This window comes from Heterocephalus glaber, unplaced genomic scaffold, assembly GCF_053883595.1.
Source record: "Heterocephalus glaber isolate CG9 unplaced genomic scaffold, H.glaber_assembly_v1.0 deba00001479, whole genome shotgun sequence".
NCBI lineage: Eukaryota > Metazoa > Chordata > Mammalia > Rodentia > Bathyergidae > Heterocephalus > Heterocephalus glaber.
Window position 1 is genome coordinate 18,781,022 of NW_028258316.1, and position 24,701 is coordinate 18,805,722.

The 24,701-nt window shown below is 44.1% G+C and overlaps 1 protein-coding gene across 2 annotated transcripts in view; it reads right to left on the reverse strand.

The window, feature by feature from the left end:
* The window catches only part of Pappa (pappalysin 1), a 236,695-nt gene that overhangs the window by 184,105 nt on the left and 27,889 nt on the right, over positions 1-24,701 (reverse strand). The window contains exons 2-3 of one of the 2 annotated variants that reach the window (XM_087183298.1): positions 17,688-18,753; positions 5,923-6,009 (exon numbers count right to left, since the gene is read on the reverse strand). In XM_087183298.1, the coding sequence (XP_087039424.1) occupies positions 5,923-6,009; positions 17,688-18,753 (1,153 nt within the window). The remainder of the gene's footprint in view (positions 1-5,922; positions 6,010-17,687; positions 18,754-24,701) is intronic. The other variant, XM_021262175.2, reaches the window with a different exon arrangement.

Consider the following 24,701-nt stretch of genomic DNA (forward strand, 5'->3'; position numbering starts at 1 on the left):
CAGAAATGACTTATTCTCAAGCTAGAGGCCCACGATTGAATCCAGCCTCTTTTCCACTTGATGTGTGGGCCACCCTGAGTAAATTACTTAACTTCCTGTGCTCCCGGTTTTTTTCTAGATAGAAGGAGGGTGAGGATAGTATTTAACTCACAGCGTTATTCAGAGGATCCAGGAAGCTAATAAGTGAAGTGTAAAGAGCTTAGAATAATGCCTGACATACAAACCATCAGTACACATTTAGCTATTTCTATCGTTTACTCCCATCTTGCAGATTAAGAAACAGGGGTTCAGGGAACACAGAGGGATGAGGCCGAGTGTGAATCTAGATGTCCCCAACTCAATCCGCTACTCACTTCCGAGCTCACCCAGGCCCTTGGCGGAAAGGGAAACAAGACATGGGAAGAGAATGAAAACACAGGGGAGCCAAGATTTTCTTGGATCCACCCTTTGCACAGATTTGTTTTCCTAATAGATTTGTCCATTTCCATCAAGTGTTCTCTCAGCAGAGAACACTAATGTTCTTAGAGAAAGCCACCTCTGCCCCACTGCTCTGGGATGCGAAGGCTTCATGAGCGAGGGGCACAGGGTGGGGTAGGGGCAGAGGAGACATTTTAATTGGTTGTTGATTCAGTGATAATTGCGATGCCAGTCTTTTCAAGGGATGGTATTCATCCAAGCCCACAGCAGAAATGTGGGATGTTGGAGCCTCTCCCTGGCTTGCGTTTGGGGTTTTCTCATACTTCGGGAAGTCTCCACTTCCCAAAGGGGGAAGAATTCATGGCGGCTAGCCAAGACCCTGACCCCACTGGCCTCTCTCCTCCCCCATCCCTCGTGGGGGGACCCACCCAAAGAAAAAATGCCTTTGTGGCTAAAAGTTTTCCCTCTGCTGGCTGAGGGCTTCCTACTGATACGGAGCCAAGCTGGATGTCTCGCAAATGCATTGGAGGTGGGGGAGAGCAAGGGACAGGAATCCACATGGGGATTTATTTCTCTACCTTTATTCCTTGAAGATGATTTTTCCCCTTTTACCAACTGGAGGAGAAAGCACAAGAGGTCAAATTTAGAAGAAACAATATAATTAGTAATATTCATGATGAGAAAAAAGAAAGATTTGCATAGGGCCTCTTCATTTTCCATTCTGCAACTGTAGGAAGCCTGGCCCCATGTGTATATTGTAAATTGGTCACACTTACTTACTGTAGAAAATCCTTACTCACACCCCAGGAAAATCAACCTAAAATTCCGAACATTACGCTTTTAGTATTTTATGTTCCAGTTCTACTCAGAGATGGACAGACAGCCCCATAACCATAAGCAAGTTGTCCTTGAGTCTGTTAGCTCACAGGGATGCCAGCGGGATTAAAAGACACGGCTCAGCCCAGAGAAGCACACATCCAGGAAATGTCAGTGCCTTTCCATGTCCTAACCCTCCTATTTCCTCCTCTCGGGACAGAACTGAAGCTGGCAGTCCCCTTCTACATGATTCTCCTAGTCTTGGCTTCCAGTGTCTCTTTCCCCCTCTTTCCTACCATTCCAACTTCTTCCTGTTCCAGGAATCTCAGGCACTCAGGTTCTCGTGGTTTCTTTACCCTGAGAACCTTTATTACACCCATTCCATAACCACTAGTTTTCCTCTTCTGTCATGCAATCTCTTTTCTTAAATTTTAAGCATTTTAAAGCTTCCCTACTTGTGCCAAGAGTATTGGCAAATGCCTCTAATTCCAGCATTTGGAGGCAGAGGTAGGAGGATAACAAGTTTGAGGTCAGCCTAGGCTACATAATAAGATCCTGTCTCAAAAAAAAACAAAAAATGAACAAACAGCTCCCCTGCTTGCGAAGTTTAGCTTATAGATGATCTACTCCATGTCTCTTCTCCCGACTACCTTCACCTTTAAATGAGGACAAGGGCAGCCACTTCTGAGGGACCATAAGAAGACAAGTGGTGATGCACACATGTGCCTAGCGTCAAGACTGGCACAAGAAGGCACTCACTGATCAGAGTAGGCTGCTTTCACTGCATTATTGTTAGTATAACTGATCATAATTAAGGACGCCAACATCTTCATGACTACTAGCTGAAAATGAGTCCTTTCTCTGTGCCCTCACTTTTAACTCCAGCACTTACTGCCCTGTTTGGTTTTATTTACAGGGAGCACCCTTTAGGCTACGGGCTTCAAAAAATCAGGACCAAGTCATTACCATCTGTACCCTTTAAAATTTTCCTTAAAGAGAGAAAAAAGGGGCTATTCTTGATTGGCAGCTACTGAACACCTCTCTTGTAAACTGCATAACTTCAAAATGGGGGTGGGCAAGCTCAGGGCTCAGGGACGTGAAGTGACTCAAGGTCACAGATTAAGTAAGGGCAATAGAAGAGCCTGCAATAAACCTCTATGCTCTACTCTGTGACCTGAATATTTGAGCACTTTTATACCAGTTAGTAAAGCCTACCAGTTCCCTGCAGAGGTTTGTATCTCAGAGAGCCAATCATGGGAGGCGTGGCAGCCCCTACTCTTCCTCAGATGGACATTCCAGCTCAGAGACCCTCACTTGGCTTTTCTCACTGACTGCTGCAGCCTGCTCTGCAGCTCAGGATCCACATCTGTTCAGTGAGCTGGTGAACCAGACCAGGTTGTCCAGTTCACAGTTGACAAGAGGGCAAAATCCACAAAAAGCAGATGCATGTGTAAAGAAAAGAGTTTTGAGTCAATGGATTCAGGGGGTACTCTGTTTAACAAAGTTAAATACATATATTTGTACTGCAGGAACTTTCACAACCTTAAATATACAAACTTCATGTAAGGCAAAAAGGGCCTGAAGTGTTCCCAGACATATTAGGCCCTAACCTGCACGGCCCCCCGGGGTCTTTGCCAACAATCAAATAATAGCACAACCAACACAGTCTGGGAAATGCTGATATACTGGAATGCCCCTTCTAACTTACTCTTCTCCCCAAAGTTACCTCTCAAGACCGGTGGCTCAGTATCTCCTTTCTTCCTGTCGCACTCATGCACCTGGATTCCACAGTGGAGGCTGTGGGTCCCCTGGAATGTCTGTTTCAGGGGGCCCGGCCTTGATTGCCAAGGCGCCTAGACTTTACCCCTTTGCCAGAACTGCATTTCAAAGCCATGAGTGCAGTTCTGGAGGGAGATCAAAGCTCTCTCAACTCAACTGTCATTAGAATATTTTCTTTATGCATCTCACTCGCTGGTGAGTGCCAACAACATATTTCCTAAATGCACTGGCCTGAGATGGTACAGCTCTGTAATAATCTGAATGGGAGGGTTGTCAGGGCCTGTTTTATTGAAAGAGAAGCAAAAGAGAACCACATTCAAAGTGCAAAACAACAACAAATCCCTTAACTGAAATCATGGGAAAAAGTGTGGGAAGGCCTGAGCTTTTTCAAGCTTAGAAACATAGGGCACTGGCACACTCACTGTAAAGAAGCTTGGTCAGAGACATGGCTCACAGCGAGCTGAGGTCAGGCCTCATTAGGCTCAATTTCGATTCCTGTTTAAAGCAGGTCACCCTTCACTTGACTTTTCTGTTTCGGAGGTGAGGATGTCAAGCCGAAGGCCTGCTCTCTGGGCTTTGAATGGATGCAGGCTGGATGCAGAGATGGTGCTGGTCACGTTCAGCAGCCCTGACTTTGTGAGGGTTTCTCTGAACTAAGCAATGGCGGAGAGTGGGCCTCTTCTAGGCTAAGATCAATGTTTTAGGTTAAAGGGATGGCAGAAGCGTGCTATCTTTAGGGAGATACAGGCTTGGGTTTAAATCCTCCCTTTTCCTCTAAGTGACCTTAGACAAATGACTCATTCATTCTGGATCTCAATTTCCTCGTCTGTAAAATGGGGATTATAAAATTTGACCTAGAAAGAAGGATATAAAATTCAATGTGGTAATAAATAAGAAAGGGCTAGAAGCGTCACTAACTCACAAACTATGTGTAATTCTCTTTCAGTGTTGCTTGTACATGAGACTGGCCTTAGCCCTTAGTGCCTGCTGGGTTTCCATGCCATCACCAAACCCTGGTTTCTATCACTCGATCAATCAATGTGTTTGTCTTCCTTCCAGGAGTTGCCCTGTTTCTCTAGCTCACAGAGCAAGGCCTGTAGCACTGCCCATTTCCAAATTCGGTTTGCAACTTGTCATTTTCAAGGAGTCTTACAAGTCCAGAAACCTCTACTCCGTTTTCAAAACACACTAGACCATTTGAAAATGATTATCAAATATAAAGATCAAAGCCACTCAAGGCAAGTCATTAAAGAAAGATAAACCTCAGAATGTTTATTGCATCCATATCCTTGTTCCAAATAACAAGCTATCTCCAAGCTGTGACCAGCTCTAAAGCCTGAATTTTGTACTTTACCCCAAGGGCCCTAATGATCTGGACTTTATTCTCTTGCTTAGTTTCATCATCAAAAATGCCTAAATCGACTTTTCTTCTCTATAAAAGGAGATACAGAAAAAAATGCTTGAGTCTTTATTAAATTCTTGGAATCTTGAATGTTTTGGTTTTCGAAATAATAGCTTTTGTATGGAAGTTTGACATACAGGCAAGAAAAATACAACAGCATGAATCACATGAACAAAAAAGGACCATTTTTTAAGTTGATCATTCTTTCATTCATTTATTAAGTCATTCTTTCATTACCTCTCCTCTTTCTTTTCTTCCTCCCTCTCTGTCTACCTTAATTCTTTCCCTCCCTCCTTCCTTCCTTCTTTCCTCCCTTCCTCCATCCCTTTGTCTCTTCCTCCCTTCCTGTCTATGTATTATTTATTCTTTTCCAGTTTTATTCATCAAGATTTATTGCAATTCTGTCACATACCTTGCTTTAAGCTAGAAACCAGGCACCCCAATATGAAAGAGAAGTACATTTTCATTATCAAATAATTAGAAGTTTTGTGAATGATGTAAGAGAAATAAATAGATGATTACAACATAATGCAATAATACTAAGAGGAATTTACTACATATTAGCATGTTGAAGTACTTTTAAAACATATTGTTTCTTTGAGACTTTACAAAAATCCTAAGGATTAAATATGTGTATCTCTAAAATCTATGGCTATCTCTAAAATCTATAGTGACACTATTTTCACAAGGTCCCTTCACTCATAAATGCTAGATGTGAGATACGATCCCCAGCCTTTGGATACCAACTATCATATCCTTAATCATTAGTCTCTCATTTTTTATGATTTGTGTTTTGATAGATGGTGTGTTGAATGTGATAGGAGCATTCATTTATCCAGCGGAATATTGGTAAGATATTAGTGAGGTTTTCACATAAACAGGAAACACTGGTAGGATATTGGACCAATTGTGGGAAACGGAGAATATGCAGAAGCTCTAGAAAGCCCAGAAGCCAGAAAGAGCACGGGAAGGTGAAAACTGCAAGTTAGTGCTTGCAAGTGTTGCAGAACTGGGAACATGTATGGGACTTCACAAAAGGAGGCTTGGGGTCGGGGGTTGTCAGCAATGGCTACATCAGGAAGGGTCATGAATATCAGGTTATGCAGAATGGAAAGTGTCCCGAAGGCTCTAAGTACAGCCTGGCAGGAGTTACGGCAGAGAACAGAGTTATCTGATTATGTTTTCCAAAGTGCTTTCTGGAGGAATTTAGAAGAGGACTACAGGAGGGATATGAGTGGAGAAGGAGGCATTTGCAATGTCTTGCCAAGAAGGGAGAGGACTTAAGAACTTTTAAGTAATAGTGGTATTCATTCATGGGAAAAAGTTTGATGCTGGGTGGGGTGGGAGTGAGGGCAGCTGAAATAGTGGGCCTGGTTTCTGAATTGGTCTGTTACAGAATTTTTCTTTTATCAGTCTCAAATTCTACACCCCAGTCCCCCTTATTGGAGCTGTAACCTTAGACTCAGCCAGAAACGAGCCTCTCGACGTTGTGCCTTCCACTGAATTACCTAGAAGATCCACCTTTGAGAAAATCACAGGCCTTCGGCTCTCTGGGGATAGGATCATGGTGAGACCAGGTGGAGGATCTTGAAGATCTGGAATTGAGGAGGGAAGAGGTTGATTCAGAGATGTAGGGTGTGCCATAGTAGAGTGCCTCAGACCTTTAGATTATTAAAAGAAACTGAGTTGGAAGTGAAAGATTTTTAATCTTGATGAAAGAAGAAAGCATTCAAAAGGGAAACAAACTACACTGCAATGCTTCTCATAAACTAAAAGGTACTTGAGTAGTACCCAAAAAGAAAGACTAAAATGATCTTAGAATAAGGGACTCTACTTTTAAATAAATACATTTTACCAAGAAATACACAGCTGCTATTTTTCTCATTTACCTTTTCAAATTGGATTTAAGAAACTTCTGGGAGTAGAAGGTAAATCAGCACACCTGGTTTCCGGCACACTGGGCCAGACTCACTTGGTGAATGTGAGTCGACCTTTAGGTGTAAGGCCAAGGGCGACTCTCGTCTCTCTCTCGTCAGAGTCCGCCAGCTGTCCCTTGAGTTCCCTCATCATCTTGGACTTCTCCATAGTGACACTTACCCAGCTAGCTACTTCCCTGCATTCAGGAAATTCCAGGGCAGAAGGCTCACACCTTTCGTGCAATTTTCAACGTAGTACCCCCAGCACCTAGCACTGCTCCGGGCACTGAGAAGACACATACCCATACACAAACAGTCGAACAGTTATCTCCCTAAGATCGTGGTGTTTTACAATTTTTGCTTTGACAGTCTCAGGAACTCAAGAGTTCACTAATTATGAAAGCAACCACTGAGGCATGAGGAATCTCCTGCTAGGTAAGTAAGTAAGGTAATTTGAAGTGTAACGTGGTATTCAAAAGTGCCGCAACAGTGATGTGACCAGATCACGCCCAACTACTGCTTCCACAAGAGAGCAACAGAGTGCCAGGACACACAGCTTTCTCTTTCTTTTCTCGAAGCATCTAAGCCACAAATGATAAACAGTACAACCGACCACAGTGAGCAGAACATACACAATTCACTAACAGCACTGCGGTTTGTCTTATGCTTGAAGCACAATTAAATAAATACAAATCACATGTATTTCAGAAGTTGTAACAGCCATGTTTCAGACATAGGAGGTATTTCAGAAGCCTGGACTTTGGCTCTAGATGTTAGTCATGTTGGCCATATGACCGATGTAAATGCTAACTAAACAATATTAAACTTGGGAAGGATAAATCAAGAATTACATCATCATCAATATGTGTCAATATGACAATGTCTGGAATTTAGTCTGGACCATGGCCTCATGTGAATCACCTAATCTTAGGAAAATAAGGAATTTATTTACAGTAAGTACAATCAAGACAGTGGATGTAGCTCTCTCTGGATGACCTTTAACAAGCCTAATAACCTCTCCAAATTTTGTCTATCCTGTGGGCTGAAACAGAGATAGCTGTCATAGGGTCATGTGACAGTCAAAGAATTGAAGTATGGAGAAATGATGCTGGAAGGAATGACACTGTATGTCAGGTTGTTAAAAGTAGAATTAAATTCAAATTGATTTTTGGAAAGAGGATGCCACATTCAAGGCCCGAGGGAAAATGCAATAGCAGACAAGCAGACTGTGCATTTGTGGGGGACCCTCTCTAGCCTATTCTTGCGACCTGAGTGATGAGTAGGATTTTTTTTTCAACAGATCATAGAGCATAATTATTCTTCGTTGCTACACTGAAAACACTGTACCCTATTAGACACAGGAGCTGGAAAATCCTCTGAAAGTAAGACTGTCTCTTGTTTCCTTAGGTAACTTCAGTGTTAATGCATGCCTTTATTTGTGCCTTTTAAATATACTAAGCCACTTATTTCCCCTACCCACGGGTAGTCCAGTTTCCACAGCCAAGAACAGGATTACAATGTCTGATTTGAGAATTTCTCAGCAAAAGCAGCCCTTAAAATATCCCATTTTACAGATGAAGAATTTGAAGTAAGAGAAGGAAAATGTGTTACTTCATGCTGGCCACCAACTTACTGGAAGAATCCAGTCATCTCCTTCCTCACATTTCGCCAAACCACAGGCAAACTATGTTTTTCTACCATGGATCCTGAGGGAAAGGGCTTTCCTCATATCTCTCTTCCACCCTGTGCAAGATTCTGAGACATTTCATGCTTTTGCGGAGTTACAGTCACCATTGCCCTCTGTGGCCATAAAAATAGTTCGGTAGTCACAAGTCAAGCTCAAGGGTAAGAGCTGCAGTTAGCTATGTGAATTCCCCAAGGGCTAGAATCACCAACAGCAGAAGACTGATAGAATGACAATGTTCTCCCAGCTCCCTTTACCACCAGATCACTACGAACAACCTAAAACCAAGAAAAGAGAATGAAGGAGAAGCAAAAGAGAAAGGAGAAAGATGTAAAATGTCCCTCCAAAAGAGGAGAAAATGCAAGCCTGTCTTACCTATGCCAACCAACCTGTGAACAAAAGGCATCGCTGTTCACACACTCACTGGCTTTGTGTTTCCTGAAAGTGACAGTGGAGAGGTAGGGGTGCCCTCTCAGGAGGAAGAACACTGCCCAGTGATCAGATTGAAGGAACAAACTGATCTGCAATCAATTTAGTGAAGTGTCATTCATTAAAACAAGGCGCACTATTGCCTGTCAGTCAACCCTCCCTCACACCCTAAGTGTGTTTGCTAACCTTGACGAGCATTTGACCAAGTGCTGAGGCTGCCTGAGTGGTCAACATCATCCATAGATAGAAAAAGGGAAATGAGAGGGCTAGGTATGTGAAAACAGGGTGTATAGCGCCCATCATCTTCCAGATGAGGCCCTCAAAAGGGTACTTGTGGCACTCATCAGTCCAGGAAATGGGAAATGGGAACACAAATCTAGAAAAGGGGTGAGAGAGGGACCCCTGAGATGCTAGCATGCTGGGAGGCTGCCCAGGAATGTTCTCCCAGAAGGGTCTCAACTTTTGCCTATAAACTGTATGGTTGGGGAAGACTCCCAGGCCAGGAGACAGCTTGCTTAATATGGCCCTGAGCACACTATGGGCCCCTATTGGCCTCCAGTTACTTCCCTCCTCACTAGTCAATGAGCCCTGACCTGAGATCCCAGACATGCCTTTGCTTTTTGTTGTAAATGCATAAGCTCAGTGTGGCATGCTGCTTATCTTTTGGGAAAATAAATACATTAGCATTTAATATGTTCAGATCTTTGGGAATTCAAAAACCTGGAACCTGTGAGAGCTTGGTAGCAGAGAATTATGAATTAGGTCACTTCTCCCTCCTACACCAGCCCTGAGATTCTAGTGAAAAATCTCAAGATTGAGAGGGTCCTGGGAATCTGGGGATATGCATGTAAGAGGTGAGAAGATTTCCCAAGGAAGTGAAACCTCCAAATGACAGCAACACAAACAACTGCTATTTTCAGTGTTTGCTATGTGCCACATGCTCTTCCAAAGGGGGAAAATATACTACTTCATGGAGTCTTCTAAACCACTCAGGACACTAGACTATCACTTTTATCCTTGATTTTACAGAGAGGTAACTGAGTCTTGTGCAAATTTTAAATGGCTTGGCTGAAATATTCTGTCATTTGAACACAGTTTTATTTATTTAGTAGGCTGTACAGATGCTGTTCCTCACAGGTCACACTGTGAGTTCTTCATTATCTTCACCATTAGGGGCTATGAATAGTTTTCTTTTTAGTTCTAATAACCCCTAATTTTGTTCTCAAGGACAAAAGTGACAGGTGCCTAAGGTTCAAAGTTAGAACTTGTGGCTAAAGCTGGACTTGGTTCAGAAAAAAAGCATACAGGAAACCCAGACTAAGTCAGAGAAAATCAGACCATGCTACCGATATGCCTGGACATGTATATTTGTGCATCTACAATCAAGCAGGCACGGGAGCTGGAAATGGTTGAAACATCTAGTAACTTCAACAGAACTGATATGTGACTCATTATGACCAATCCCAACACTGCGTGGGATGGGTCTGTGAGGAAATATGTCCTCTAACATAGTTAGACATTTGGACCATTTTCAAAATAAACCAGTATACAACTCATTCAGTTTGATATAAGTGGTGTGGTCTTCATTTAAAAATACCAACTCCGTGGCCATCCTCTCCAAAAGTTAGTATTTTAAGAATGAAAGTAATCTGGGAAAATGTTCTCAATTTGTACTTTGCAGTTCCATCCAGGTCTTTTTTATGAGCCTGTAGGAAGGGAGTCTCCGTAAAACAATGTCGACACAAAGGAGACAGTGTCTTTCTGTACACATAAGACAGGAGGAAACCTCCAACACCTACTATGTGCCAGGCATTTCTCCTAGGTGGCTCCATTAACATTTCATGACATGCTGTAGAATAGCTGTTATCACTCAATTTTAAGAAATGAGAAACTCACTTCTCTTATTGAGCAATGCGCCAAGGTCAGACAGCTAGTGCAGAATGGAGCCAAGATTCAAACCCTGCTCAGTCTCCAACAAGCATAATTTTTCCACTACACCAGGCCTGACTGCTGTTATTGCTGTAATGAATATTAGTCACATTAAATAAACCCTGATATTCTGATTATAAAATTCCAAGCAATTTCTCTTACATGATTACTGGAAAAGAATGAACAAAGTTTCTGAGGAAAAAAAACAGTACAAAACAATGTCCCCTTTTATCTGCATGCTTGTTAACTCTTCCCAGAACTCATTCTGGAATATTGTTTTCTGTGACCCTCATGGCCACATAAAATAATATTTGATCCAGGCCGTCAGACATTATTATTATTTTTTCTATAATGTGGAAGTGGAGGCTCAAAGAAATGAAGAGACTTGCTCAAGATTCCAATGAGAAGAAACTGCCCAGCCAAGGACACAATCTGTTTCCCTTGAACTTTTCTTTGATTTTAAATTAGCTGCTCTTCAGAGTCTATAACCTGAAGAACAAATCATGGCCTCTAACTTCATGAAGTTCCAACTAGACTCATCTCTTTCTTGTAACCTCTCAACACCTTCTACCTCCACCTCTTTATCACCATCACACTACCTGTCTGGTCTCACCATATGGCTCTTTTCCATGATCATAAAGCCATCTGTTCATGCTGGGAACCAGTTTGTGGTCCCTTCTCCACTAGTGAACCATTCCTAACTTCTCCAAACACTATGATCTCTCCATTTCTCAGAAGCTTACAATCTTGTGTTGCAATTAGAAATTATTCATCTGCCTTCTTGCCATTCTTTGAATGACTGTGACAAAAGGTCATGAAACCATATCATTCAAGCTTTTTTAGGATGAAAGTCTGTCTTGAATCCTTATAGCATTTATTATTGTGTTCTGCATATTAAAGACCTCGAAACAAAGACATAGATGATGAGTGAGAACATCATCAATTTTTCCAAACCGCTGGTTTCTAAGATATCAAGGCAATTAGGAGGAGGGGAGCAATGGCATAAAAGTAGGATATGAACTCCTAGGTCCTGGTAGCTCCCAGTAGGAGGTGGGGCTGGTGTGGCCCCTTCTAGAGAGCTTAGTCTCCTCATCAGCAGCAAGAGGAGGCCAGAGCCTTCTTTCTTCCTCCAGCTCAGGAAGTCCCTGATTCTGCACAACTTTTTCAGATTTAAAAGCAGCTGGGGAGCAGAAAAATACCAAAAGAATACCTCTGAAAAGAAGTGGCAAGCCCCATGAAATAAGACAAATCAATTAACAGGTTCTGATAAGGAACAGGAGAAGAGACTGAGAGAAGTCAAAGTGGTGCTTTCAAGACTTATCACATTTGCTTTTGTGAGACTTTCAGCCATGTTCACTTGGTAAAATAAATGTAGACCCAGGGGGATGCCCTTGCTATATGTAATAATAATCACCATCACAGGAAAGAGGAGACAAAAGACATTTGCTTATAAGACAACAGGGTATAGGGGAATTTTCTTTGTTTCTCACCCATCCTAATCCATGTGAATGGATATTCATGGAGAGGTAAAGACCACCTCATGGTGTCAGTGCTTGTGATCTGGAAGGATCCATATAGGGAATTAGCAGGTCTGTTGCAGTGTCTTCTCCTGGTGAAATGGCCACAGCCCAGAGTGCTCACTGACCTGGGATCTCTTGACACAGACTTTGAATTAAATCCAGATTTTCCATTTCATTCATAGAAGGGTGCATGAAGAGAGCATTCTACTTGTTTGTAAAGACCTCTCACAGCTATAGGTGAAATTCTGTCACAATTGGCAAGAATGGCCAAGGTTCACCTGGAGTGTCTTTTGTTACTGGCTGGCAGCACTGAGAGGCTTTCACTGATCACACAGTCTGCTCCTCTTGACATGGAGCCCAGGTCTCTTCCCTCATACCAGCCACTGCCATGGTGTATTGGTCAGATTTCCCATGGCTGGACGTGATACTTGATACTCACAGCTTAAAGGAAGAGGGGTTTCATTTGGCTCATATTTTATGGGCATTTAGTACATGCTCATCTGATTCCAAGACAGAAACATCACAGCAGAAGGCCATGGTGGAGCAAGGCTGCTTAGTTCATGGTGAACAGAAGACAGAGTAGGGGAACAGAGCCAGAGAGAAAGGGGGAAGGGAGCAGCCTCCAAGACTCACCTAGACACACTCAGAAGTGTGCTTCACCAATCTCCTGGGCAGATCCCCAAGCCAATCAGGTGACAGCCAGCTCTACCCACCACACATGGGTAGTTCACTGGTCTGTCTGACCCACTAGGCAGTGAGCTCCCAAACAGCAGGGATAGGGCTGGCACCAAGAAATAGTCATCAAATACTTATGAAGACGAGAACAGAAGGCGGGAAGAAAATGAAGAGGGAGTGAGAACAAAGGAATGAAGAAGGGAAAAAAGGTGAGGCCTGATATGAAAGTTTTGTTGTGAGATAAACCTGCTCACTTTCTGGATCCCAGCCGCATGCAGGCTCTTCTTGGCCTTGCTGCTCACCCTCCTTACCGCCCTTGTGCTGCTCTGTCTTCTGCCTGAGCTGTCTCTGTGCTGCTCTGGGCCCTCTCCCTTTGCTCATCTGGAGCCCTGCTCCAGTACTCTGTGCCTCCACAGGTTGGCTTTAGCCTTTTAGCCTCAACTTCCAGTTTGGTTTACCCAATGGTAACTACTAGCAGGAAGGAATGACAATGTGGAATCTACTTCCCTAGGTCCCTTCTGATCAGGTGGTGACAGTCTGACTGTTTTCCTCTACTGAAATTCATACTTGCTGCCAGGAAATCCACTCTATACAGCCACTCTCTTTGGAGTCTGTAATCACTCCCTCTTTTTGCTTCTATAGACAAAGGATAGAAATGGCTCCCTGGGTTTGCTAGCCCTGGAGTAAAGTTTTAAGTCTTGTTGGTTTCTCTAAACCCTGCCTAAACTGCCTATAAATAGCTGTTTCTTCAAACCACCTCCTCTTTTCCCCTCCTTAATGATTCTGCTTCAGTGTGCCATCCAGGACCCTGATAGAGACAGTACATCTTTACTTCTCAACAGGCTGCCTGTTCCTTGATGCCTCTTCAGATCATTCCTCCTCCAGCTGATCTGCCTTGTGTCTCTAGTCAGGATAAACCTCTGCAAGGCAGATCTCCTGTCCTAAATCCAGATCAGATGCTATGTTTGCATATGACTTTCTAGGGGAAGTGGAAGGCTTTCTGTGGTGAAAAATATGTCCAACCCATCACAGTACCCTCAGGAGTACTGTGAACAGGCTGGAAGAGGTTGACATGCTCAATACATGCCTCATAGAGAGCAGAAAAACAGTCACCATATGGCTTCATAACATGACCTGGAATACGATACCAGCAAAAATTTGGGCTGAACTGTGTTCAAGGAAAGACCAGCTGGTTCTTAATACCAGTTATTGCCTCCCCATACATGTTTATCAGCATTGACTTGCATGCCTCTGAAATAGGGGGCTCACTCACCTGCAGGGAAGCACTGACTGGAGATGACATCATCTGTCCCTCAGCTCGAAGGTGTCTCTTGGAAAGGCAACACTCTGGTCCCAGCCATCGCTTGGAAGCCATATAAAATAACTGGAGTCCCTTTTCCATGGCACAAACCTTCAGAGACTTGAAGTGTGTGTGTCATGACCTACTAGTCATGACCCTGTGAGAAGGTTTTCCTCCAGATCAAAATCTGTGACTGGTCAGATTCTGTGCTCCAAGCCCTTCACTTCCCTGGTTTCCTTTCTCAACATCTGTAGCTAGCTGTCCTTATTACTTATCGCTAAGGGTGCCTGGTGCTGATGTAGCCCTAACAGTGCTGAAATGAATCATGGAAAATCAAGGCTGTCATCCAGTCCTCTTCCAACCTTACTCACGCAGCACTTCATAGCCCCAATCTCTTGGAGAATTGAAGAAGACAATGAGGATAGAATGTGAGAAGCAAGTATCTGTGGCTGACAAGAACATCAGAACAGTGCTGAGACAGAGCAGACTACCAAGAGTTGGGAGTCTGGCACCCCTTTCTCCAGTCTTCGGCACAAATGGATTGTGTGAGCTCTGGACTCAGTTTCCCTTTATGAGGCAGAAGGAAGTTGAACTCCACAATCTCTGAGGATGTTCTCAAGTCAGACAACTGGCGTCATTGTGATGCTTTCTACAGCCCCTGTTCTGGGACTCTGTGCTTTACTGCATAGATGCATTCCTGAGACAATGCACAATGAACTAAGGACAAAAATAAGCATTTCAATGTATTGCAAATCAGTACGTCTCTGATGGTATCTGCCAACCTCAGCTGCATTACTGATGGATCTTATTTCTCTCAAAAGAACTGCTACAGAAATTGTCAGGATGGATTTTAATCAATATTACTCCAAGTAGGGAGTCCATGAATTGTTTTCTACTAGTCCTTGGCAGGATGAGTGCAGAAAGTTGGCATTTGAAAAGTTTTAGAGAATTCTACCATGGCTGCACCATTCCTGAGTTATTTCACTTTTATGTCAATTCATTTTTGTTGTCCAATATAAAGATGTTACTCTGTGACATATAAAGGAAGAAATTTGGCCCCTCGTTATAAATTGAGAAGCAGTGGTTTAAATATTGCCTTTACTCATAAAGAAAGAGATGGAGAAAGAGTTGGAGACTGGTATAGAAGACACACACACACACACACACACACTCACAGAGAAGGAGAGAGAGGCCTTCCTTCCTTTTCTCCCTCCCCTCCCCCCTTTTGTTTATAGCTACAAAGTGACTATTTCTCTGCAACTTTCTAGAGGGTTCTCTCTGCACACAGGAGAGCTGACCCTATCAGAATTCAGTAACCTCCAGCCTGGTCAGGAGACCGCACAAACCTGGTGGGACTCACCCAGGGCGTACAGCTTTTCCAGCCAGTAAACAAACAGGCCCTAGTGTGAGTGGTCACAGAGCGGGCACATGGCTGCTCACACACATGCTAGGCATGCAGTTCCGTGACTGAGAAAAGTGGAGGCCTTTGGAATCTGCCAGTGCTGCCTGCTGATTGTGAGTTATTTGCAACCTGGGGCCCCTTGGTCCCTCACATCAGTAGACTGCTCCACAAAGGCCAGTGGCAATTGGTCCTGACCCAATCACACTCATTAGTTTTCTCCCAAAAATTCAGTAAAGTGACCATGCCTGTTACCCTAATTCTCCTTCTAATTGTTGCTAGGATTTAAAACTATCCTCCGGCAGTGGGAGCTGAAGAGTCAGTCTGGAGAGTCAAGCCTGGGTTTGACTCCAAGGTATCCATATATTAGCTAAGCGTTTTTAGTAAAGGGCCCTCATCTTTCTGAATCCTGGATTTCCCTCAGCAAAATATGGCTAAGTGTATCTACATTCTCAGCCTTTGGCAGCTGATGAATAAATACTGGTTGCATGAATGAGTGAATGAGCAAATGAATGGAAGTACAAACGTATGAATGGTTTTCAGCTATGCCCATTCTCCTTCACGCCCCCTCTACCCTGGCACAGGAGTACCTCCTGGTAGTCTAGCTCCACAGGATGCACTACACTGAACACAGAAGTCTTATGTTTGCCACTTACAGAATGGCCTTCCTGACCTGTGAGCTTATGAAATCACTTTGTTCTCTAAGGTTCCTCTGTTTCCCATCAGTCAAATGCAGATGTTAACTGCTGTCTTGTCTCCCTTGTCAAGCTCTGGCAAGGCCCAAATGAGAGCAGAGATGACAGTGCATCACAGCCTGGAAGAGACTGGCCACACACTAGGCATCTTCACAGAAGAGGCTGTGCAAGTCTGGGCGCCAAGGTGAGAGTCCCAGGGCCTTCCTGGTGCCAGCAGGCTGAGCTGACGACACTCTCCTGCCAGCATCATCATTCCTTTCCACATAGGTACTCGGCCTGTGCATGGGACACCTTGCTCTTTTGAGAGACATAAAGAGAAGCATCAGCAGAAAACCTGCAGAGGTCTGCAAATATGCTCTAGCCATCAGCAAGTCCAGGGTCCTGTGTGTTGGACAGAATGGAAAAGTTCAGCAGGAATCTGTGAAAAACAGGAAAGTGGATGTTGACTGTTCCTTGGGCTTGAAACTGGTTCCTTCAGGTCCCACATCAAATAGAGGTCACTGCTCGGTTCCACGCTGGGTTCTCTTATATTTCACAGCCACAGCAAAGGCTAAGTGAGACCCTGGACAAAAGCTTTCCCTTCCTCCCTCTTCTCAGTCCTATAAGAGAAGAAATTTCCTCCACCTGTAATGTCCCCTCTGCCCCTCAACCCAACTTCTGATGTTCAAATTATATCTATTTTTAAAAATAAGTTTTATTGTGTATGTTTAAAGCTTACAAGATGAAGTTATGAAATACATATAGATAGTAAAAAGGTTACTACAGAGAAACTAATAAATACGTCTGTCACTTCACATGGTTACCTCTTCATGGCAATAGCAGCTAAAATCTACACATTTAGCGTGAATCCTACATACAGCACTATTTTATTACCTGTAGTCCTTGTGTTGTGCTTTAGATCTATAATTTGTCCCAAATTATACCTATTTTTGAAGACCTTGCTGAAATATCACCTCTCCCAAAGAAATCCCCATTTGATATGCTCAAGCTGCAAGTCAGCTTTTTCCCTTTGATCTCCTAGAGCCCTTCCTGAACACCACACCCTTCCTCTCATTAGAAACCAAATGACAATTCTCCATACTGAAAAGTACTTATAGGCTAGCCAGTGACGGGGAGAGAACAACTTCTAATGGTCACCAAACAAGGAATTAGAAGAGCTGAGATCTGAACCCAGGTTGTTGACCCCAGGGGACCCCAGCCCTACCAGCACCGTCCAACAGACAATGTGGAAATATTCCCAATTGCTCTGTCCAGTATGGCAGCTGCTGGGCCCAGCTGGCAACGGAGTACTTGAAATGTGACAAATGCAACTCCGGAATTGGATTTTAAAGGTTACTTACTTTCAACTGATTTAAATTTAAATACTCACATGTGGTAAGGGACTACTGAATTGGACAGTGTGGGTCTAACTAACTCTGCTATGTGCGTTATGACAGCTATTTGTACACAGTACATATCACTCAGTTTAAACACTGAGATTTTTGAAAGACAGGGTTCTTAGTCTTTCTCAACGGCCAATGGTAAACACTTCATCAGTAGTTTTGTAATCAACTATGGCAACGCACGATCCCCTTGATCGTCTGAGTAACAGACTCACCTTGGTCATGAAGGTGCTGCATGAGCTGGAAAATTATAATAATCACTATAGGCCTCAAGTACCTTTCTTACAAAAAGGGGAATCACATTTAGCTTTTAGCTGGGCACCTTCTGCCCAGGAGGGTCTTACCTGTGCGGAGAGTCAGGGTCAAAGCACGTCTTAGTGACGTCGGTGATTTCAGGGTCACAGCACTCCCCGCCATCGAAGCTGAATCGTTCATAATTGCAGTCCATGTCACACACCCCGTTCTGCTGCTTCTTCATGAAGGCAGGGTGACGCAGGTGGCGGCAGTCCCCGCCATCATGGCCGGTCAGTGTGTGGTTGCACTCCGGATCGCAGTTCTCATCCCCAATCTTACCGATGTCACAGTTGGCCAGAATGAGGCGGTGGCGCAGGGAGGAGTTGTTCACCTCCAGGACCTCCAGCTCCCAGGAGATGTTGTAGTGCCTGAAGGCCTCAACCAGCTGCCTGTGCTGGAAGTCCACCTGCTGGCGGCTCACAGTTGGGCTTTCATGGTCATCATTGTAGAGATTGACCACACGGTAGCGCACTACCTTCGGTCGGCGGAAACTTGGGAGCTGGTTGTAGCTGGCAATGACCTCCGTGTTATCACACAGCGTCTGCCCACACAAAGGGGGCTCCAGATTGGTGTCTAGCAGGAAACCATGGGCATTGCTGAATTCCACTCTGGGGCTGTTGCCATCCTTCATGGGGGACCACATGCGCTTCACATTGTCCCAGTTCTCCTGGAGGAGGAGCTGAGGTAGAGAGGTGTGGAGGCCATGGGTTTGCATGTCTAATAGTATCTCCCGCTGAGTCCTGGCCACCTTCCACAGATGGAAGTGCTCGATGTAGCCCCGGTAGTTGTGATTCAGAGCACTGCCCCCCAACATAAGAACTTTACACTTCTGAGTCAGCGGGCTGAATATGCCACCTACTTGCTCCCCTGAGGTGGCCACCTGGGCACCATTCACATACAGCTTCATCGAACGCCCATCGTAAGTGGCAGCTAGGTACACCCACTGGCCTGGGAGGTAGCTGTGGTGGGCATTGATGGTGGTCACTTGCCGGGCCCGGTCTGTTTTCAAGGAGAAAAAGTAGCGTGGATCTCTGTCGCCTTGATCACTGACGGTGTGAATGCCCACGACCCATCCTCGGTCACGCGAGGTATAAGAAGAACATTTGTCATACAGCCCTATGTGGCCCCAAAAGAGAAAGATGAATAAATAAAGGGCGGAAGGAGAAAGGAGTAAATTATTTTCTCCTGATAAGGTTTCTATTAGGATATCCTACGCTACTGGTTTTTAAACTGCCCCATGGTACCCTGGCAGATACGGTGCCTCTGGGACTGCCCCAAGGGCAAGGTGAGGGCTAGAGAATCTGAGAAGGCAAGTTGGGTTTGGAGCTGTCTCACCACAACTTGACCCCATGCAGTTTTGCTTTTATTAGCTTTGAATGCGGAGCATGTGAGAAAGTTTTGTTTGAAGAATGAGTACTTTGTCTCAAGAAAATGTAAGCGCAATGGCAAGAATAACAAAAATCTGAAAAATCACTGGCCTCGTGAAGGGTTATGTGGGGAAGAAGACTTTCTAATTAGGATGGCATTTTAATTGCTGGGTTCTGTTTGAGGTAAGAGGAGAACAGTGGGAGATGATACGGAGTGGAGGATGCACGTTCAGAAGAGCAGTGCGCAGGACTAGAGCTTTGAGGGCAGTCACTGGAGCTTTAAGAAGCACCTGCCGTGAGCAGGCATGAACTCATCTGCAGTGCTGAAGTAGGGAAAAAGTTGGCCTAAATAGTGAGAGCCAGGGATTAAAACCCAGGGGTCCTGTCTCTAACAGGAGTCTTAGCAAGCCCAGACATGCACCTCCAAAGAAAGGCAAACACTTAATGGCAGAGCTGAAAGATTTTTAAAGATTAGTGTCTCCACCTCCTTCACCTGACAGATGAGGGACGTGAGACCCACAGAATGGAGGTATTCTTTGGGTTCAAAAGAATCATGGACAAATCTTCTGAGACAAATTCAGCTTGTTTTCCTTTATATATAAAGATGCTGGCGATGCCTAGATAATAGTAATAATAAGCAAAGCCCACCACGCCAGATATCATGCTAAAATTTATACATGCATCAGTTCACTTAATACATGTAATATCGTATTTCTTATTTAAATGAGATGGTTATGGCAATGACAGGTGAAGAGACAGGTTCAAGATCAACTGGTTGGTAAGTAGGTGCCAGCTCTATAAGACCCTGGGATGCACTGTCCTGTGTGTTAACCCTGTAACACTTCCTACCCCTGGTCACCAATGTTACCAGTGATGTGGCCTGTACCATCTATTCGACAAAGGGTGGGTGGGTAGGGGAATCAGGGGTTTTCTTAGATGTTTGCGTGGTTCCACTCGGACATCTCCAGACTTACTTTGGGAATGCCAGTGGATTCTCTCTGGATCTAATTATCTTGGTATTTGCCAACCCTTTGTTCACCAGCCTTTCTAGAATACGCCCAGTGTTGTTGGCCCAATAAAACTGCCGAATGGGGAAGAAGTCTTTCTAATTACGAGTGCATTTTAAGTGTTAGATGACATACGAGGCCAAGTGAGAGGAGAAAGGGAGTTGAGAATAAAAGATCCTCCTTTAGGACAGTCCCTTCTCTCAGCTGGAGCATTGTTTCCGTCACCATAACTCTGACTGTGCATTTGCCCTTAATGCCCATCAAATGGTCACAGACAGTGTTCAGTGAAATCAATAGAGAAGGCTCACACAATCTTTACTCCTCTGTGGTACTGGGACAGTAGAATTTATGGAAATCTCTGTTAGCTGCTGTTATGGTCAGTAGTTTGGCTGCTGCAAGATAAACCCACTTATACCAGTTTTCCCACTCGTCATGCAGTAACATTTCAGGTAATGGCCGGAGTCTCCTTACACAGTCATCCTGCTCCCGTAGCTCGGGTGACCTTGACAGAAGCACCAAGTGTGCCCTCTGGGCCTTGGATCTCTCTATCGTAAAGCAGGGCCTGAATGAGGTGCCTTCCTTGTCACACACTCAGTCCAAGTCAGATCTTTCTTCTAGGGTTCCCAGTGACTAACACACAAGCACCTCTTCCAAGAAGTAGTCCTTGATAATCTTGTGAGTGGGGCTCATTCTCTCTTCTGAAGCTATTTAGGAAACTGGACAATGGTTTTCTGGTTTTGGACTCGCCTGTGTCCTCACTGTTACCTCCTCTCTGCTAGACTGGCTGATTCTCAAGAGTGATGACCATGCCTAAGTCATCTCTGTATCCTGCCTTGGACCTAGCTAAAGCAGGCACTCAGTAAGTGTCTCAGGAATAAAGACACCAGTGATTCTACAAAGAGTGGGAAGAGACAAGGCAGAGACTTTAAGGACAAACAGAATTGAAGGTACTAATTTATGTCTATGTGGGCTAAAGGACAGGGAGGACCAGAGGACAGAATGTGTTCCTGGTAGGGGAGGAAGAGCAGATTCTTTGGACTCAGGATAATCTGCTTTGAATCTCGATGACAGCAATTACTAGCCATATGTCTGGGACAAAAATTACTTCACTTCTGTGAGCTTTAATTCATCTGTTTCTCTCATCTGTATTTCTCTTTAAATATGTTGCAATACTTAAATGTATAGCGTCCTTGACATACAATGGCTGTCCAAATGGGAGTTCATTTTATCAGATCTAGAGAATCTGAGAGTGATATCGAGGAAAAAAAAAAGTAGGAAATGACTGGAAACAAAATACAGAAAGACCAGAGAAAGTACCCGGAATGCACCTTTCCTGATGTGTTAAGAGCTAGGATGAAGGCTTGAAAAAGCAGGAACCCTGCTCAAACTCACTGGCAAACTCTACTTAAAAATTTTAATTCCCCATCAGCTTAGGTCATATTAAGAGACTACATATTAAAAACTATCTACCTGCTGACTCCCTCCAAAGACAAAGGTCTAACTCCAGATTTGGAATGAGTTGGCCCATACCTCTCTTGCTGCTGCCCACCTGGGGAATCCATTTGAGCAGAGGTACCCCACACTGCCACATTCTTGTCCACCCCACGTCTTAGCTCAACTTCTCTCCCTCCCCTACCTAACCTCTCCTCCCAAGAAAAGAAAATGAAGGGTCTTCTAATGAGAAAATTAAACATCTGAACTAGGATCCTTTCCCCCTCTCTCTTTCTCTCTCTCTCCCTGAAAGTTTTTATTTTGCCAGGGGCTCCTGGTCCCTGGTTTTCCTGTTGCCTTTGGAAGGCAGCTTGCCTGGTTAGCAAGGTAAAATGTTTACACATCTGTAGTGTGCCCTCAGCTCAGAATCTTCCCCCAGGCTTGGGACCCTGGCTTAGGCCACCTCTATTTGCAGATAAGAGAGAAAGAGGGAAGGAATGAGGGGGCCAGCTACTGTTAACAGCTAAGGAGTTAGGGGTGGTTTAACCCTGGGAGGCAGAGAGGAAGGGCAAAGAGAGGGTTCTCAGTGAAGCCAAGAGGAAACACGTTAAGGGAAATGAGAACCTTGAAGTAGTGGCTTCAGAAGTTCAGAGGGAGATATTTACCCAGAGTCAAAGTGGCGAAAGGAAATCACGGAGCTTTAGTAGGGATGCAGGAGTACCTCGGTGATGGGGTTTATTCCTGTATGAAAATAACTTAAGAGTGGTGCCAGATCCCAGCCCCCAAAGCAGGGATTTGGCACCAGCAGCTTGGTATGCCAGGTAACTTTGCCTGGGACAAGTCACACCACTCCTTTTACTCTGCTGGGCCGTGTTTCCCTTCTCCGTAAAAGAAGGGGTCTGGATGAAATGATTGCCTGCTAGAAGTTAAGAGCTCTTTTGTTCACCGTTAGAATGGTTCCTTGTATGTAGACGCTGCTCAAAAATATGTGCTGATTTGAATTGGATGTCTTAAGTCATTCCCAATTCTTGCATGCTTAGATTTCCTCCCATCTGTGTCTCTCCATACAGAACACAGAGCTGTATTCTCTGGAGAACAGAAGACTATCCATACTACTCCATGCTGCTCTTCCCCACAGTTGTTCAGTAAGATAGAAACATAATTAAAAAAAACAGTGCAAGTCAGCCTGAAGTCAGCACCATCTGTGTGCAACTACAGAATGATCCCAGGGGACATATCCTCATGGGACAAGGTGGAAGACCACATGCAATTTTGCATGAAATCTACATATAATTAGCATACACCTGCCTCAGTGCTATACCTATGTGGGACCAGGCAATAAAATTATCAAGAGACCTCTCACAGACCAGTGAGGAATATACTTCACACTACACAGAGGGAGAGGGGTCAAGGTTCACAGCGGGAGAAGAGCTTACCCTAGGTTTTCTGTTAAGGCACCGGATCAGGTGGGTTTTACAGCACACTCTACCTTCTTGTATCTAACCTTCATGTACAAAGGGCTTCAGTGTTCTCAGAAGCTTGATGTTTGGTTGTTTTCATTGCCTCTGCTTCTCCTCATCTTTTCCCCATTCAACTCCACCCCAGAGAGGAATAACATGCATGAAAGAGGAAAGCCCAAAAGCAGAAGGCATGCAGGGAGTCAACCTAGGCTCAGGAAGAGCAGATGTTCTCCAAGGCGACACAGCCCGAGACCAAGCCTATAGGATTCCCAGACTCAGCCTTGTAATTGTGCCACCGCAGGAAGTGCCAAGTGCCAAGCATTTTATTGTAGGCTGTTTAAAGTCATGACCCCCTCCAGAAATTTTTTTTTGTATTAAATTCTTTTATTGGTACATTTTAGGTATACAACACAATTACATTTCTCATTGGGAACTGTACCTTTACATAATGCATCTTGGTTCTTATTTTTTCCCCATTCCTAGCCCTCCCTTCACCCCCTCCACCCTTCCCTATTTACAAAGACCTTATTTCCATTTTTTCTATTTCTCAGCATTTTTCCTTTCCCTTCTTTCCTTTCCCCTGCCCCTCCCACTACCCCTACCCCTTTAGATCTTTTCTTCCTATTTTACATTATCGATTATTCATTCTAATCATTGGTACATTTTAGGTATACAATATATTGACATTCATCATTGGAAATTTGCACCTTTACATAGTCTCTCTTGGTTCTTATTTTTCACCCTTGCCCAGGCCTCCCTTCAACCCTTCCAGTCCTCCCTATTTACAAAGATTTTGTTCCTATTTTTCCATTTTCTCATATTAATCCCATTCCCTTCTATCCTTTCCCCTAGCCCTCCCACTTCCTTCCCCTTTGCCCCTTTTCTTCCTATTTCACATGACCTAATATACATTTAGTCCTTATTTACACTTTCAGTTTCTCACACCAGAGAAACTATTCGGTATTTACACATGTGTGTCCTATTTATTTCACTTAAGAGTATTGCCTCAATGTGCATCCACTTAGCTATAAATGTCTCTAATTTCTAACTTTTTATGGCTGAGTAGTACTCCATTTTATTAAAAAACCACATTTTCTTTAACCAGTCTCCAGTTGATGGGCATTTGGGCTGTTTCCAAGTTTTACCTATTACAAACTGTGCTGCTATGAACATGGGTGCACATATATCACTGTGGTATGATTCTTTTAATTCTTTGGGGAAGATCCCCAGCAGTGGAATAGCGGGGTCAAATGGGACTTCCAGTCCTAGTTCTTTGAGGTATCTCCATACTGATTTCCACAGTGGTTACACCAGTGTACACTCCCACCAGCAGTGGAGCAGGGCTCCTCTTTCCCCACAGCCCCACCAGCATTTGTTATTGGTTGATTTCATGATAGCAGCCATTCTTTCCCTCCAGAAATATTTTTGCAAGTCCTGCAGCGCCAACACAAGCAAGCTATGTGAAACTACAAGCCAGAAGGCTGCTTTCCGTGACACTTTCTCGACTGGTCCTAAATTACAGACTCAGAATCCATGATTCTTTACTACCAATAATTAGTTTGTTTTGTTGGGCTCACCACATTTCACTGGGGCCCAAGATTTGCCTGCACCTCTGTGTCTTTCTGGAGTTTGGCATAGTTTCTTGAGCTTGTCTGTCCACGTCTGGATTCCCATCACTAGCATCCTTGTCTGTTGGATTCTGACCCTGGTTTGTTCCAATTTCCTATGTTTATACTGGCTTTTTTCTCCTGAGATTGCTGTCATAATCTTGGCTGCCTCCTGTCTTCCTTTCCATTTGT